This window comes from Lissotriton vulgaris, chromosome 5, assembly GCF_964263255.1.
Source record: "Lissotriton vulgaris chromosome 5, aLisVul1.2, whole genome shotgun sequence".
Taxonomy (NCBI): domain Eukaryota; kingdom Metazoa; phylum Chordata; class Amphibia; order Caudata; family Salamandridae; genus Lissotriton; species Lissotriton vulgaris.
In genome coordinates, this window is record NC_141693.1 from 1,798,778,460 (window position 1) to 1,798,794,914 (window position 16,455).

The following is a 16,455-nucleotide window of genomic DNA, read 5'->3' on the forward strand; positions in this document are numbered from 1 at the left end:
GTGCCACTCAGCAGTCACCTTCCTGTAAAGCCCTGCCTACCCAGGATACACAAAACCATGTCTGGGACGGTGCTAGCACCGCCCCTGACAGGAAACCCTTTGTCCAGGCTCCCCTCGCTGGAAGGACTCCCAGCTGCAGGGGGTCAGACTCGTGTCTGTGGTGGCAGCATCCATTTTGTGGAGCTGAGGCTTCAGTTAACTTTAACCGGGGTTCACAGTTACATACATGTCGTGTCCCTCTAGAAGGGTGGAATGCTAACCCCGTCGCCAGAATTGGCGAGGGGTTAGTATTCCAATTCGTATGACACCTTACTCGACATGTTTTGATAAAGCAATACCAAAGATAGCATTTAACCGCGAGGATTATAATGCACTTAAGAGTATATGGTATGCGATATCATGGAACAGCTATTAGGACTTGATTCCGCAAGCTGCAGACAGGCTCAGCTCATGCCAGAGCACCATCTCACACGATTCCAAGCACTCTGCCTTCAGGATTGTCAAGGCCTGCCATAGGAGTGACTGATAGGAATCTGTGTGTCCATTTTAGGGTTAGGTATAGGTATACTACACCTACAGCAAAGGGTGATTACACGACTTTGCCCCAGCTGTCATGCAGCCAGTTGTGTCAAATTTAGGAGGCCAGCCAGGGGTGGCACAATACGTGCTGCAGCCCCTGGCAGCCCTGGGTACACCTATGCCCTGAGTTACAGGGTCTGATAAGGTGGCCCAGTACCAATTGGTAGATGCACCTAGGGTACATGAGGTAATTTAGAAAGAGAACAGCCAGGCTGTGGGTCTGATTGGCAGGCCCACAGCCAGAGAAAGTCGTAAACCAGTGAAACAAAAGCAAAAAAATCTGGGTGATCATAGGATTGCAGACCCTACTCTCCTACAAATGAGACCAAACACTGTTTGGTCGCATACTCCCATTTCTCAATGGAGCTCGTAACACTAGCTCCCATTGAGATATGGGAGATGTTCATCCCTGCACCCCGCGACATGCATTCAAGGTGCCTGCCACAAGGTGCATGGATCAACAGTGAGGCACCATAGGTGCCCCCCTTGGCCCCCAAATGGGGGCTGCAGGCACAAGGGGGCCCTGCTGGGGGCCCCCCATACACACTTACTGACATGGTTTCCATGTCGGACAGGCCGGCACGGAAACCATGTTGGTAACTGTGCATCGTAATCCCAAGGGCGGAAAGGCCCGCCCTTTGGGATTATGAGCCGGCTCAGACTGGCCGATGGGCTCCACGAGCTAGTCTTAAACCAGCCAGAATGACCGGCCAGTTTACTTTTCAACCGCCAGCATCATCATGCGGCGGCCGGAAAGTACCGAGCGGCCCATTACAATGCGGCCAGGAAGGCTCCAATCGTCAGTTGGAGCCTTTACAGGCTACATTGTAATCGGCCCCATAATTGTTATGTATAACGGCAGATTCTTGATCCTTGACAAATGCTTTACTGAACCACCATAAAGTGCTGAGGAAGGGCAACAGGGATATAAAGACAGAACCTGGAGGGAGTAAAGCACTTGAGGAAGCAGGGTCGGACTGGCCTTTACGGCAATCGGACATTGCCGGACGGACTTCTCAGATGTGAGGTGTGGCCTGTTTTTTGGCTGTTGGCCTGTTTATGATCTGTTGGGCCGGTTTTTACAGTTGACTTTCCTGATATTTAAACAAACCTGGCCTGCAAGCTGCAACAAGCTCATATCCATGCAATATTTCACACTTGCCCAACACTTATACAGCACGTCTTTACAAGTTCAAAACAGCACTGACTTACAAACATGACCACTTTTTAGCTGTCTAATTCACGAATGGAGGTCACTTTTATTTTGATGGCTGGGCGTATTTTCGGTCCTCCCAGTCCAACAGTGTGAGGAAGGAACCCATTGAATTGCATCATCCTCTTAAAATTGTGGGTAGCTAACTTCGGGCATCTGGTTGGCGGTTGGAAAATCGGGTGCAGGAAAATAAAAAATTTGGGGACAAACTCCTCAACAGTTTAGGAGGGAAGAAACCCCTCGATATCCGCAGATTGTAGGAGCAGCAAACACATCTCGCGACGGCCAACTTACGAAGAGAAGAGCATCGTGCCGTCCAGCAGGCTGCAGTTGTAATGGTACTTGACAAAGTCGCCCTTCCGGCTGGTGACGTTGCAGTCCTCCGGTTTGTGGGTGACAGTGATCTCAACTTTGTCCGTTGGGTTGTGGAAATCGATGACATCAATGTCAAAAATGAGGACGGCAGAGTGGGGGATCTTCTCGCCTAAAACAGGAAGAAGAAAAATCAATAGATACACGTTCCATGCTTATTTTTCTATGAAGCTTTATGCGCGGCTGTTTATTCACGAATGCCTGCTGCACCCAAACAACAATGTGCCATGAAACCAACTAGGCCCTCCCTCTACGTTCACATGAGGGTGCACCAAGAACAAAACATGCCTCCCGATAGATAAAGGGCCTCCAAGTTCACACAGGAGCAGGCTAGGCAGAAACGTTTGTGGGGTTCCCGAGTAAAAACTGTACCAGGGATCCTTTCCGATTTATAATCCAAGGAATACTTAATTACATAAAAATGATATCTGGGGAAGGACAAATGACAGACTTTAACGCCACCTGGTGGTGTGGCTGCATGAAGACACAGAGAAGGAATAGGTGAAGTGTCATTTTTTTGGTAATTATTATTAATAAATGTGTGTCTTAACAGAAGCACGCAGGTCATAACTAAAGGGGGGTGTAGTAAAGAGTCTGGCTGCCCTGTGCACTCTCTTTTGCCTGTCTAGTCGAGGAGTTCCGCGGCTATGACAGAAATTCAGGATACCCACAAAAGATCTATCACCTACAATTAATCTAACAGTAATTGTGCTTAAATACTGGCAGAGATCCGGCCTTTAGGGCTAAGAGTGAAACGTCTGCTGTCAACTGCCAAATTTCCCATCTCTCCCGCAAACACAGTTAGTTCCTTTTACAACGAAAACAGATCAGGGTATGTCAAATATCTGGCTGGCCACAGTGTGTCGCTGCTGCACCATGTCTTTCGGCTCTCTCGAAGGACCAAGGGACGTGGATATCAAGTGGTGTGCGGCTATGCCAAGAATCCCACCAGTGACCAGTAGTTCTCAGAGATGTCAGCAGCGAGCAATTAACCAGCTGTGACACCTAACTGGCTAACACAATACAGAGAGATTAAACTGGTTTTGGTATTGCGTATATTAGTGGTAGCCAGACCAAAGAGTCTGACGTCATAGCACTAATTCTGGCACGAGAGGCTGCCAGCCAGAGCCTAAAGGTTTGTGACCAGACAACGAGGCCACAGGGCGAATGAACCATAGCTCTGAACAAGCTCTTTGCTGGGCCTCCATCCTGTCCATCACTGTGTCCCTGGACACCTTTACCTCTGAAGGACACTGGGGCAACATGCACTAATATAGCACTTCTGAGCACTGTGGTGCCCATCCGTGTGAGTCTTGGTGATGTCCTGTTGCACAGCCTTGGAGTCCTCGTGGGGTAACGATACAAAGCCCTTTCCCTCTCCAGTCAATGTGGCAACAAGCTGCCCATCCCACAGGGTCCTGGAGGCAACAAACTGCCCATCCCACAGGGTCACGATGGTGCTGTGACACCAAACCTCAAGGGTCACTGGTGGGTTCTTGCTGCCAAGTGCTCGTGTTTATACTGGAGTCATGCTCTCCAGCCAGCTGAGTATTTCCATGCTAGCCATATCTCCAGGCAATCTCCATCCCCAGCTGGCCACCATGCCGTCCTAGCTACTTTTTCTTACTACCTGTTTTGGTGATGAGCGGAACATTGAGTGCTAACATGGGTTGCAGGGGTACCATGCTGCCCATTCCTCTGGGCCACAGTGGTACAATGCTGCCTTGACCTTTAGGTGTGGCACCAGGCTGCCTCCCTTTCTAGGGAATGCCATCCATTCTGGACATGTCCAGCTAGTCACGGGCCATCCATCCATCCATCCATCCATCCATCCATCCATCCATCCACCCACCCACCCATCCACCCATCCACCCATCCACCCTTACCTGCGCCTTCCTCTCCGTAGCCAAGATGTGGAGGGATAACGATCCGCCTCTTCTCGCCTATGCAGACGCCCTGCAGGCCCTGGTCCATGCCTGGGATGATGTACCCCATTCCGATGTAGGTGTTGTACGTGGTATTCCTCGAGTAGCTGTGGAGTACAACAGATGTCACCACATTAGATCACTTACTGTAGAACAAAGAAAATATTACTGGCTGAAGACGGCTGATAGCCAGACCGGTCCTAGGATGCTTGATTCTGGTCCAGGGAAGACATGGCTTGGCAGGTCTGGCTGGACTGTTCCCAGGAGGCACAGGGCCAAGACTGATTTGCATATAGCCATGTCTGAACTGGGGTGGCTTGGTGAGCAAAATAACAATGGATTAAACCCAGATCTGTGACTGGAGGTGAATGTTTTGCTGTGCAACATTCCGTCCATCAACTTGTGTGTTTTGGTGTATTACAGACGTGGGCACAGGGGCAAACATACCTATAGGAGGCGCACTGAAGTTGTGCCACAAAAAGGTGGCACACTTTTAGTGCGCCTCCTAAAGGCAGCCTTCTGAGGGAAATAGGGGGGGTCCCATGGACGCCCCCCAGATATTCCCCTATAATCGGGTGCAGTCACTCACTGCACCCGCCTGCAAGGGGTTCTCCCTCCCCCTTGAAAATGATGCCTGCACTGTGAAACACAGAGCGACTTTGAAGCAGCTTCCCGTATTTAACATGAATGTGTGGCCTCCAGAGACGCATATGTTCACGGCTACCACAAGGGCAGTGCATGCTCCATAATAGTAACACTATCCCTGTTTGCGTCAGGTGCATCTTTTGAAAGGTGCGCCACTGCACAAACAGAGAAAGTGCCGTAGTCCCAGATGTGAGTTTCCCTGCTTGCTGTACCAGAAGGCTCAAGCTTTACCTCATTGAGGAGGCCTAAGTCAGCTGGAGCCGGTCTCGAGTTGTTTGTTTATCCAGTCTGGACAGATTTTGGTCTAACTCCTCGGTCTATACTTTTCCAATTGGAGCATGGCTAAGTGAATTTGCATATGGCTGGTCTCTGAATAGAATGCCACAGTCGGCAAAGAATTAAGTACTGATGTGGCCCTCCGTGATCTATCGCCAGTGGTGGAGATTAATCCTTGCGTGCATTTGTTCCTTCCACTGACCTGATTATTTCACACCCCTCTCACCCCCACTCCTGGATAATTTAAAAAAAAAAAAAAACAAGAAGTCAAACTGTTGTGATGACCAGATATCATCTGTTGTGGTCAGGCACATTGCTAGTCCAGAACTGCGACTGGTAAAAACAGTATTCTTATTTGAATTTTCTTTGGGACATTTAATGCAGGGTGCCGTGTTTTGAAAAAGCACTTTTTAACCCCTTACGTGCTCATGACGGCTTCACGCCGTCATGCGTCACGGTAGGCGTGTGCTCATGACGGCGTGGAGCCGTCCTGCTCTTGCCACTTCACCCACGTGGCACTAATTCCCCACCTGTGCATGTACATATAAAGGATGAATTGCACATTGTGAAATCAGAAAGCCTGGGATTAATTGCAGCTCCCCGACTTGATCAAACTGTGTGATCCTATGCAATTATTTTATTTCACTTTGCCTCCTTTTTCTTCATTATGACATATAAGAGGAACTCGAAATACAGGACTTCAGGATGTATGTGGCATAAACGCTTCTCTTGCGTTTAATTTGATAAACTATAATGTTGTCCATTTAGAACAGCAACCCAGGCCACTCACAGGGTGAACACAACTGATATGCCTCTCAGTTCACTATTTGCATTGTTGCCAGGGTGGAAAGGAAGCACGAATGTTTCTAAATTCATGTTTGCAAACTATCAGTCTAAAAAGACAATACTTCTGAATGCACTGGTATAATCCAGTGTACTAAGGTGAAACTCTGCTGCAGGTTAATGAAATACACTTCTTGAATTTTGCAGAAAAGTTATCAAATTTTTACTCATTTGTTGCTCGAAGTCTTTAAAAACGATGGTGTACCCTCGGTTAAATAGTGCAGGACATCTTAGTTACTTACTTTTTAAACTTCAGTTCAGCTGTAAATAAATGCTTGCCCGTTTATCTAACATCTTTTTAATGTTAGGGCTGATTCGAGTGAACAGCAGCCCAGTGCTGCGGTTGACCAGGGGGCCACACCTAAAAGGCCAGGAGTGCCACATGCGCACCCAGGCTGTACTTTGAGTATCACTGATCTATACTGTTGACACTTCATCCCTATGCTGAACATCTATCCTGCCAACAATTCGTCCCTGCACCGAGCAGCTACACTGTCACTACTTCATCCCTGCACCGAGCATCTACTCAGTCACTACTTCATCCCTGCACCGAGCATCTACTCAGTCACTACTTCATCCCTGCACCGAGCATCTACTCAGTCACTACTTCATCCCTGCACCGAGCATCTACTCAGTCACTACTTCATCCCTGCACCGAGCATCTACTCAGTCACTACTTCATCCCTGCACCGAGCATCTACTCAGTCACTACTTCATCCCTGCACCGAGCCTCTACTCGGTCACTACTTCATCCCTGCACCGAGCCTCTACTCGGTCACTACTTCATCCCTGCATCAGTCACTACTTCATCCCTGCACCGAGCATCTACTCGGTCACTACTTCATCCCTGCACCGAGCATCTACTCGGTCACTACTTCATCCCTGCACCGAGCATCTACTCGGTCACTACTTCATCCCTGCATCCCTGCACCGAGCATCTACTCAGTCACTACTTCATCCCTGCACCGAGCATCTACTCAGTCACTACTTCATTCCTGCGCCGAGCCTCTACTCAGTCACTACTTCATCCATGCACCGAGCCTCTACTCAGTCACTACTTCATCCATGCGCCGAGCCTCTACTCAGTCACTACTTCATCCATGCGCCGAGCCTCTACTCAGTCACTACTTCATCCATGCGCCGAGCCTCTACTCAGTCACTACTTCATCCCTGCATCGAGCATCTACAGTCACTACTTCATCCATGCACAGAGCCTCTACTCAGTCACTACTTCATCCATGCGCCGAGCCTCTACTCAGTCACTACTTCATCCATGCACCGAGCCTCTACTCAGTCACTACTTCATCCATGCACCGAGCCTCTACTCAGTCACTACTTCATCCATGCGCCGAGCCTCTACTCAGTCACTACTTCATCCCTGCATCGAGCATCTACAGTCACTACTTCATCCATGCACCGAGCCTCTACTCAGTCACTACTTCATCCATGCGCCGAGCCTCTACTCAGTCACTACTTCATCCATGCACCGAGCCTCTACTCAGTCACTACTTCATCCATGCACCGAGCCTCTACTCAGTCACTACTTCATCCATGCACCGAGCATCTACTCAGTCACTACTTCATCCCTGCACCGAGCCTCTACTCAGTCAATACTTCATCCATGCACCGAGCATCTACTCAGTCACTACTTCATCCATGCACCGAGCATCTACTCAGTCACTACTTCATCCATGCACCGAGCATCTACTCAGTCACTACTTCATCCCTGCACCGAGCAGCTACACTGTTAACTCTTCATCCCTGCGCCGAGTATTTATACTGTCAACACTTCACAACTTTCCACAAATGCTAATCAAGCTGAAGCATAGCGTGCATTGTTCCTTCTAGTGTATCTTCAGTTCTCATCACCCTGTAATGATAATGCAATTACAACCAACTTATTTGTGCATCACAGATATCAAGGCATTCCGGGAAAGTGTGTTCAAAATAGATGGCATGACCAACCATCTATAAGATACAAGAGCATTAAAAAAAACTAAACCTCAGTCAACTTTAATCTTCACCTTTCAAAATACACGTCCCTGTTACTTGTGCGTGTACTTTGAATCTGTAAGCGTAGGAAATGGTTATGTGCACATCTCCGGGTTTTATGTTTAATTTACACTGCATTAATCTGTATTTATGTGTTGCTAATCTTATTGCTATGGATCCACATTTATTTTTTGGTCCATGTTAAAACAAAGTTGCAACCTGCATTTTTCACACTTGTTTAGCAAATTGCCATATAATCTGTATTATCACGCCAGGCTGGAGATACGGATTACTCGATCTTGCTTCGATTTACTTCGGTTTTACCAATTTTACAAACAAATGCAGACTGGGAAGAAACTGGCTTTAGTCTTGTTTGTCTGTACTGAACTATAAAAACGAAAATCTACAATTGAATATTGTTTCCTTTGAACTGAGCAAATTGATCAACAGAGCAGAAATTGCATGAAATTCATTTGTAGTAGCAAAAAGTAAAACATAAGTAGTGCGTATCTTCAATGTTGTCTTATATGGTTTAAATACTTGTGTAACGTGCACAAGACAAAGATATGTTCTAAATATGGAACCACCAGCTGAAGTGTAATAGGTTTTCCAAATTGGTCGAGCCCTGTACCTGGAGTCAAACAGAGAACCATCCATTAAGGTCCCATTGTAGTGATATCGGACAAAGTCTCCGGTGACTGAGGTGCGCTTGCAGGATTTCGGGATCACCTGGTTCTCGATAGAAATCCCATCTTTGGGGTTGTGAAGGTCCACCAGCAGCACATCGAAGACCAGGGAGGCTTGAGGAGGGATGATTGTACCTGAGAACAACGTGCAAGAGATTAAGATGCAAAAATCAACAAGGTGAAACTAATCTTCTCCCAAGACATTCCACCTATTTATCAGGACTCCAGTCCTTTCTTATGGGCCTCCACACCACACAATCTTACATCAACTACCTTTCCTGGCAGCAGGTGATTCCACTGAAGAGAGGTTTGTGATGGTAAAAATACCAGATCAATAATTCCAATGTTCAAAGGCCTGCACTAAAGCAGTGGTATAAAATGAATGCGTGTTACTTGATTTCTGTCTATAAAGCAGCTTTAGGTGCACAAATTAGTCTTCGCCATGTCCGCTCAAACAAATCATCTTCTACAGCAGCTTCAATGAGGACCAGTTGCAACCAACCAAAACTGAAGAGCGGTCTTCGATCAAATTATGGTTGTAGATCACAAAGAAATAAGCAACATTATAGGCTTTTTGCGTACAACTGAGCCAAATATTTCTGAGATAGATGAGTACTTTTCCAGAATTGAGCCTGCCACATCACTACGACCCCCACCCAATCCTCTTCCCAGTTAAACAGAAGACACAAAATCTGATTTATCGATCTTTCTTTGGCTAAGATGCCTAGAACAAATCTAGGGTTAAAATAGAGAAAACTAGAGATCTTAAGTTGACTAATGTCATTTGTAGATATCACCCAGTCCTGGGGTTTGGCCTAGAGACAGCTTTAGAAGTCTCACAAACCTCATTTAACCAAAAAATTTATAAATATATATATATATATATATATATATATATATATATCTTCTGAGCAATTTCGCCCAGCCTCCAGCGACGGCGGGCTTCGAGCGAGGGAGCGACCCCTCCAATATTCAGACAGGTGCGATTTTGTGATACAAAAAGCAAAGCTCAAGCCCAAATCCTTAAAGCGTGTTATTTATTCATTACAAACAGCGTCAAAAAACACCAGACGCGTTTCGGTGCAGCCGCACCTTGGTCACGGGTAAATCAGTTTGCTGAATGCCTCCATTATCTAGTGCTTAAACAATAACAATAAAAGTAGGACTACCTGTCCCAAACACTTACATCGATTGAACACTGGCAGACATCTTTGAATGATTACAACAGTAAGTGGAGTATTGAGGCTGATATGTGATTTGTGCATTACAAAGGAATGGAAGCCCAAAGGGCACAATCCGATAAGAAATTTTGGGGGACAGCATACCTGAAACAGGAATTGTTTGAAACATACTATGACGCAACAGGTATGGATTGATGTATATATAACATGTACATATCAGTGACCAAGGTGCGGCTGCACCGAAACGCGTCGGGTGTTTTTTGACGCTGTTTGTTATGAATAAATAACACGCTTTAAGGATTTAAACAACACAGCCAAACAAACGCGTTTCGGAAATCAATTCCTTCGTCAAGGAATTGATTTCCGAAACGCGTTTGTTTGAGGAATAAAACAACTGCTTTACCCTCCCGAGTGCTCTACTTTGTGAAAATTATCACATAGTTTGGTAGCTGTAATTAATATATATATATATATATCTATCCTACATAGAGTCGCTTTGGGTCAGCCATCTATATCTATTGATCTGGTTAACTGTCATTTCAATTTTGCTTCAACCTATCACATCACACAGCAGGGGGGGGGAATGGGAAGCCCACATCATAATTTTATCCTGATCACATAAGGCTATCCTTCTAAAAAGAAGTCCCTGGAGTAGTGAGCAATACCATACCATTGCTTTTTTCTTTCCATTCTTTATTTTTGTCATTCTTGTCTTTGTTAACATCTCTTCAGTTTACAGTAATTCAAAGCCTAGGAGGCCTTTTTTGTGCCAATAAGAATGATATTTTCCTGTGTAGTCGGACTAAAAAAAAAAAAAGATTTCAATACCTGTTCCAAGTACACCAGCCTGCTAGGAAGCACCCATATGACAGAGTTGCAGTGCTATTAAATTTGGTGGTTATTATATTTTTTTGTTACTTATGATGTTTTTGTTTCAAGCATATGACTGCCACATTTAGGTGATAGCAATGTTTATTTTTTATATGTATGATACATGCTTGAAATACACAAATTAAAAGTAATGTATCCATTAAACCATCTTGCCAAGAACAGACCAATTAGCACGGCCAGTGCTTTTTTAATTTCTACTCAAGTACTTGTAGTCCTGCACTTGTAATTACAAAACTACAAATAAAAATCAGTGTAAAGAAATGAAAAAACAGGATTTGATCGAAATGTGATTTGAAAGAACATGAACTTGTTCGGTAACGTCCTGCGATTGCGCTAAATGTATGACGTATGCATTTTGTGGATAGGCAAAACATATGTACTCAAATATTCTTAGTGGCCAAGATTTCTTTATATTCTCTGAAGAAAAAAGCCTCTGAAAGGTAGGTTTTATTTGTTTAGGAAACAGAATTGATGATTTTTTTTCCATGTTCTTTTTAAAGTTCACATTATTTGTAAAGCATTCTAACATCTGTTGAGATGCTGGAGCAAGCAAAGTTTGCAAAGTGCCGACCCACTCTTATGTCTTACCGTAGCCCTTCTCGCCATAGCCCAGGAAGGGGGGCACAATGATCTTCCGTTGCTCGCCCACGCACATCCCCAGAAGTCCTTCATCCATGCCTTTGATCAGCCAGCCAGACCCAACATAGGTGTCATAAGTGCTTGAGCGGCTGTAGCTGCGAAGAGAGAGCAGAAATTACACGTCTCTGCCAGTCCAGCCGCTAAATTTAAAAGCAAAGTCTGAATTGGGCAGATGGAAATAAATAGAAAGATGGGATAAAGCTGGAGACCTATGTGGATTTGCAATGTTAAAGTTAGGAAAATAGGCTGAATTCATAGGCATGCCAGCGTTGGTGTGTCAACTTTTTGAAGAAGGAAGCAATTTAACAAAGTGCCTCCAGCGTCTATAGGAAGTCTGACTCTGAACAACTACATGCATAAGATTTTGGGACTATATATTGTTAGATGAGACGTCAGGTGGAATCCTCTTGCTTTACATTTTTTTTAATTCTGTGAGCATCTCTGGGGGCAAACCAGTGAACAGGAACTGGAAGAGGCCCACAGAAGGATGAAGCAAATACATTGTATAGGAAAAGAAAATATACATTAGCTTCTGAAGCTTCAAAACCCCAAGTCTTTTTTGTTTTTTTAATGCATCAACTTCCTGGCATTTTTGCAGGCTTTTATTCCAGTGTTGAGCCTAAAAGATCCAAAACCGGTTTATCTGGTACATTAATCACGTGGCATCAAATGCCATGTTTCTAGATCCTGTGCTCCCCACAAGGTTATTTTGTTTTGCATAGGAGAAATGAACACTATTTTAAAATGTAAACTATTACGAGCAATACATGTGTACGTGTCAAGTCATATTATTTCCACAAATCACTATCCCCGTAGGGAGTAGATTTATCAAAATTTTGTACCAGTTTGAGTCACTTTTGGTGACTGCACCGGCTCAAAGTGTTGATTTGACATTTACTTTCCAGAGTGATTGCGCTGGAAAAAATTGCCTAAATATAACACAAAGCAGGGCTGCTTCACATTATTTTGCATTAAGGGGATGTCCTATGTGACGTACACGAGGGTTCCTAGGCAACCAGCTTTTGAGGCAAAAGTCCAGCTACTAACAATGGTAGACAGGGCTTTGTGTCAAATAACAATGCCACCTCGAGGCAGATGCTTCGTAGGGGAAAATATTATTTCTCCACACTTTTATGTATTAAATATTTTATTGAGCATATGCAAAAAACAAATGCACCTCAGGTACTTCTGCAAGGGCCGCCACCGTTCTAGGGAGGCCGGGGTCCGTGACCCCGCGGGTACCCACCATAGGGCCAGCGGGGACAGTATTTCATTAACACAGCAAGCCGCCTACAACCCATTGGGCCGGCCGCGTCTTAAGAGGTGCTATACGGTGCAAGCTGGTCAGTGCAAGTGCATTGTGAAAAAACACGAGGACCAAAGAACTGTAAACAACCCCACCACCCACCCCACCCCAGCCCACCCTTCTCCTTGTCCATGTCCGGTATCCAGCTCTAGGTCGTGAGTCACTCTCAACAGTCAGCGGACGCCACTCGTGTGGGGTCCGTGCGCTTGCGGGTATGTGTTTTGGGATCCGGGAGAGGTGTTTCGGCTAAGCGTAGCAGACGCAGGTAGCGCGGGCAGCTCACCTCCCGAAACTCCCCGGTGAGCAAGGCGAGGAATGGGCGCCAGAGTTCCGCAAAGTCCGCCCCCCTCCCTGACGCTGCCAGCGATAGTTTCTCCATCCCCAGGATCGCCCATAGTCGGTGAAGCCACCCCAGTTGTTGCGGAGCTTGGGTCGCCCTCCAGTGTGCCACAATGTTTTGGACCGCAGCCCCAAGCGCAAGTGCAATCAGGCGCCCGCGCCAGGATTTCAGAGGATACATGAGTGCGTTTGGGAGGCCTAGCAGGATGTACGCTGGGAAGCGCGGCAGTTGTGTGTCTAGGTGCGCATCTATAAGATCCAGGATAGGGTCCCAGTAGGGGCGCAGCGCCTTACAGCTCCACAGCAGGTGTTCCAGCGTCCCCAGTTCCCCACATCCCCTCCAGCATCTGTCACTGATCCGGGCATCCCAGCGGTGTAGTCTCTCAGGGGTGTGGTACCAGTATGTTGCTACCTTAGTTAAAGTCTCGGTAAGGCCGGTGTGGTGCGCCGAGTGTCTGGCTCTATGATACACCCCCTCCCATTCCTTCCTAGTGAGCTGCCTCCCCAGGTCCCTCTCCCACCGGACTTGGCCTGCATTGTAGGTGTGTGCTTGCGCGAGGAGCAGCTGCTGATAGAGGTCCGATATCAACTTCTTATCCGAGGTGCGCGTCAGCAGCCATCGTTCGTAAGGTGTGAGGGGCCGTTGGGCTCCGGGCTGGATCGAGGGGTGGAGCACCCAGTGGCGCACCTGTAGGTACTGCAAGCGTTCCGATTCGGCCACACCGTAGTCTGCTGTGACCTGCCGGAACGGCAGAATGCTCTTGGTGTCGAACATGTGTCCCGCCGCGCGGCAGGGTGTCGTCCGCCACGTCGTGAACGCGCTGGTGTCCAAGCCTGGCGTGAAGTCTGGGTTCGCAAAGATGGGGGTCATGGGCGAGGGGAAGGTGGTCAGCCCCTTGGCCACGGCTACCCTATCCCACACTCGCAGGGCGGTGCTGGTGATTTCAGAGGCGTACAGGTTAGGGGGACGGTGTCGGCGCGGAAGGAAGGGCACGCCTTGGAGCGTGCGGCCGGCCACTGCCTGGTCCAGGAAGAGCCAGTGCTTACCGGACTCCAGCTGGAACCACTCCACAAAGGTGCGTAGCTGTGTTGCCTGGAAGTACAGCGTAAGGTCAGGCACGCCGACGCCCCCGTTCGCGGGGGGTAGGGCGGCGAGAGTATGCTTGAATCTGGGCCGTCGGCCGTTCCAGATGAACCGTGACAATTCCGACTGAGTCTGTTGGAGCCAACCCGCCGGGGGGTTCAGAGGAAGCGTCTGGAACAGGTACAGAATCTGCGGTAGCAGTGTCATTTTGACCGCGGCAATTCTGCCCAACCACGATAGCGTAAGTGGCTTCCAACGCCGGAGTTGCTCCCGGAGTTTGCGGGTGAGGGCCTCATAGTTGGCTCGCGCGGTGCCACGGACAGTAGGAGCTAGGCGAACGCCCAGATAAGGGACGGTAGCGTCCGACCATTGGAATTGGAATTCCGATTTAATCTCGTCCATCACCTCCGGGCTCAGGGAGATGTTCAAGGCCTCAGATTTGGCTTCGTTGATTTTGAAGCCCGAGGCCAGGGCGAAGGTGTGTAGCTCCACAAAGAGAGCGCGCAGGGACCGCATCGGGTCAGTGAGGGACAGCAGGACGTCATCGGCGTATAGGCTGATTGTGTGCGTGTCGGCCCCAAATGTAATACCGGAGATGAGAGCATGTTGCCGCACCCTCTGAGCCATCGGCTCCATGTACAATGCGAACAAGAGCGGTGACAGCGGGCAGCCCTGGCGCGTGCCTCTGCCAATGTCGAACCTCGGGGAGGTGTGACCGTTCACTCGCACCGTGGCGTTGGGCCGGCGGTAGCAGTTGAAGATGCAGTGGCGAAGTTTCTCCCCAAAGCCGAAGTGGCGGAGGACCTGGTCAAGGTACGGCCAGTGCACTCTGTCGAAGGCTTTCTCCGCATCGATGGTGAGCAGCATGCAGCCGGGTTTAGTGCGTGATCCGGCCTCGATGAGGTGTAGCACCCGCTTAGTGTTGTCGCTGGTCTGCCGTTGGGGGATAAAGCCCGCTTGGTCGGGGTCTATCAGTTGTTGCATATAGGGGGCGATGCGGCTCGCGAGTATGCCAGTGTAAAGTTTCAGGTCTATGTTCAGTAGCGATATGGGTCTGTAGGAGCCGCAGAGTGCCGGGTCACGACCCGGTTTGGGAATGACAGAGATAGACGCCTCCAGCAGATCCGGATGTATGGCACCAGGCGTGTCAAATGTGTTGAATAGGTCACGCAGGAGGGGGGCAAGTCGCTGGCAAAAGGTCTTGTAGAACGCCGCGGTATAGCCGTCGGGTCCCGGGGATTTCCCGACTTTTAGGCGGGCAATGGCCGAAATGACCTCTTCCAGGCCTATGGGCCGCTCCAGGAAGTCCGCCTGGGCTTGGGTGAGGGCGGGGAGGTCCGCGCCTCGCAGATAGGCTGGGCCGGTGTCAGGGTCCAGGTGATCCGCGTCGTAGAGTGCCGCATAGTAATCCCCAAACGCCGTCGCAATCGCCGCGTTCTCCGTGACCAGGCCGCCACTGGGCAACCGGAGAGAGTTCACCTGCTGCCTCTGAGTCTGCGCCCGAAGTCTACTCGCCAGCAGTTTCCCGCAACGGTCGCCACCGGTATAGTAAACGTGTTTGAGGCGCATCGCGGCGTATTCCGCCACATCTTGATCCAAGGCCGCCAGCATTTTCCGCTCGGCGCACAGTTGACGCCATGCCCTGGACGCCCCCGTGCGCTGGTGCATCTGTTCTAATTCCGCCACGCGCTGGGAGAGCTCGGCTCGTTTCAGTTCCCTCTCCTTGTTGTTGGCCGTGGCAATGGATATGATTTCCCCGCGCAAGACTGCCTTAAGGGCTGCCCACTGGGTCGCCTTGGAGGTATCGTCGTTTGCGTTGTGCTCCAGAAAGCGGTCGATCGCCAATGTGAGCCTGGTCTGGGTGTCAGGCAGCTGTAAGAGACCGTCCCGCAGTCTCCAGTGCCGTTGAGGTGCCGGCATGGCACCCACCCGAAGCGTCGCCACCACTGGGCAGTGGTCTGAGAGCGAGGCCGGCAGTATCTCCACGCTCTCCACATGTAGCGCTAGCTGCGAAGAGCCCAGGAAATAGTCTAGCCTCGCATACGTCTTATGAGCGGCCGAGTAGTACGTGTAGGCGGTGACCTGGGGGTGCGTGTGCCGCCAGAGGTCGATGAGGCCCAGGTCCGCCAGGTGCGCGTGACCCGCCGCTGTGAGCGCCCCTACTTGACCCGATCTCTGTCCCGAGCGATCCACCGTGTTATGAAAGACTAGGTTGAGGTCCCCCCCTAGCAGCAAGTGGGTGTGTGTGGTGGCTGTGATCGTCTCCAGGGCTGTGTGCAGGAACTTTTCTTGTCCCTCATTCGGACCATAAACTGAGCCCACAAGCAGGGTGTGACCCGCGAGCTGGAAGCTATAGAGTAGGAGCCGCCCTCTAACTTCGGCTTCTTTTTGGAGGACTTTCCCCTCAAAGGATTTAGCCACTAGGATCGCCACCCCCGCAGACTTCTTCGGGGAAGAGGAAAAGAACTGCCACGGGAACGCGCG

The 16,455-nt window shown here is 48.9% G+C and overlaps 1 protein-coding gene across 1 annotated transcript in view; it reads right to left on the reverse strand.

Annotated features, from left to right (window-relative positions):
- Positions 1-16,455, reverse strand: part of FKBP10 (FKBP prolyl isomerase 10) — a 49,528-nt gene that overhangs the window by 19,967 nt on the left and 13,106 nt on the right. Inside the window, exons 4-7 of the mRNA XM_086924158.1 lie at positions 11,192-11,337; positions 8,477-8,666; positions 4,051-4,196; positions 2,087-2,276 (exon numbers count right to left, since the gene is read on the reverse strand). Coding sequence (XP_086780284.1) covers positions 2,087-2,276; positions 4,051-4,196; positions 8,477-8,666; positions 11,192-11,337 — 672 coding nt within the window. The remainder of the gene's footprint in view (positions 1-2,086; positions 2,277-4,050; positions 4,197-8,476; positions 8,667-11,191; positions 11,338-16,455) is intronic.